This window comes from Phytophthora parasitica, assembly GCF_000247585.1.
Source record: "Phytophthora parasitica INRA-310 unplaced genomic scaffold supercont2.123, whole genome shotgun sequence".
Lineage (NCBI taxonomy): Eukaryota > Oomycota > Peronosporomycetes > Peronosporales > Peronosporaceae > Phytophthora > Phytophthora nicotianae.
Genome location: NW_008649109.1, coordinates 37303 through 38839, shown reverse-complemented (window position 1 = coordinate 38839; position 1537 = coordinate 37303). Strand labels below are relative to the sequence as shown.

The window sequence follows — 1537 nt, the reverse complement described above, 5'->3', positions numbered from 1 at the left end:
CAGAAGTCACTTTAGCGGGAGAACATCTTATGATGTCGCAGTACTACAATCTATGAACCCGTCACATTCTCGTAAGTGTGTCCAGGTGTGTATTTTTTTGTATCCTTGGTCGAAAACAGGGGGTGTTGCATCGTCTGGTTGCGCTGAGATGTCGAGCATTGAGTTGCTGTCCAGGTGAGTGGCCACGTCTGTCCAGCTTTGGTGTCCATCTTTCTTTTGATGAGAAGCGACTATATCAGCTCTAGATCAATGTATGTTATTAGTGTCCAGGTGTCCAGCTTTTTCTGTATTCTTATAGAAAATATTATAAAGAAAGGGGGGTAGGAGGGGTTAGTAAAAAAAAAGTGTAAAAGTAAAAATGGAATTTTTTTGGAGCTGAACATGGACACTTGGCCGTCATTTATCTAAATTCATAACAACTGATGTGTTCCATAACTGATATCGTCGCTTCTGATAACGAGAATCGAGGTGGCCACCATTTGAACCTCCGTATTTTCGCTCATTCAGGATCACAATGTGTTCTTGCCTTTTTTTTAAATGGTGCAATCACAGATTATTATTCTGACTCGGCAGTTGCTGCGCAAGAGATTAGATTGCTGGACGTCTATTGACGCATTGCACAGACCAATGGAGAGTACAAATCCACCAACAGAGTTGCAGGAAACCCAACCGGGAGCGCCATCCCTGGTGGAATACCAAGGATTCGACGTCCGTCCAACTGGATCACGGTTCTTGGAGCGACGATTGGGAGTGGAGCCAGCTGCACGAGTGGATTGACGCGAGCATCATACAACTTGTATTCCGCATTCGTAAAGTCGGGCTCGAATTTCACACACAGCACGTACTCAACTCCTGGCATCACAGCCCATATCGCCATCGCCTTGTGGTCGAGCTCTCCTGGTGCCATGCCCCACTGCTGAGAAACTCCAATTTCAACCTTGATCGTCCGAAAGTCTGCAAAAATTGGAATGTTTGGCGGAAGCACGGAGTGCGGTGTGTCTTCGTGTGGTCCATAACTGAGATCTGGACACCATCGTCGCCCTTGAGAATTCTTGGCGGCCATGTGGCCTTTCGGCCATCTCTTGACATGCCGCTTACGAAATTGATCGTTTAGCTCCTCAGCGTAATCTTCGTGGGGAGCGTCGGCAAACTCGATGATGTGAATCTCTTCCGTGTCAGGAAACCATTCAAGATAATTGAGTCGAACGATTGGATCCTCGCTGTCAGCAAACGCGTTCCACTCGTCTTCCGTTGCGTGGCACACACGCAATGTCCCGGTCGGCGGTGGAGGCTGTGTCAGTGCAGCTTCCAGAGCAGCGTTGATGCGATCGATGCTGGCGAGCAGAGGAGTCATTGACGCCGGTGTGACTGCGTCCGTCGCAGCGACAGCTTCATTGGGCGCGCGGCGGTGGTTCCGCGTAGCTACTGCAGGTGACGAGTAGAGTCCCCGTCCCCAAAGAAAGCAACGCTCATGTTTCTTTTGTCGTCTTGTCCCAGAATGAGCATCGAGAATGTTCGTCTTGTCCGCTCGTCGTCC

General features: G+C 49.3%; 1 protein-coding gene across 1 annotated transcript; it reads right to left on the bottom strand.

Annotated features, from left to right (window-relative positions):
• Window positions 1-136: 136 nt before the first annotated feature.
• PPTG_19442 (hypothetical protein) lies at window positions 137-1457 on the bottom strand. Its single transcript, XM_008917916.1, has one exon. It carries the CDS (start codon window positions 1352-1354, stop codon window positions 605-607), a length of 750 nt encoding a protein of 249 aa, XP_008916164.1. The 5' UTR covers window positions 1355-1457; the 3' UTR covers window positions 137-604.
• Window positions 1458-1537: the final 80 nt, after the last annotated feature.

What these genes read in the sequence shown, in the direction of transcription:
- PPTG_19442 (XM_008917916.1), bottom strand. Translation starts at nt 1,354, where the DNA reads ATGACTCCTCTGCTCGCCAGCATCGATCGCATCAACGCTGCTCTGGAA.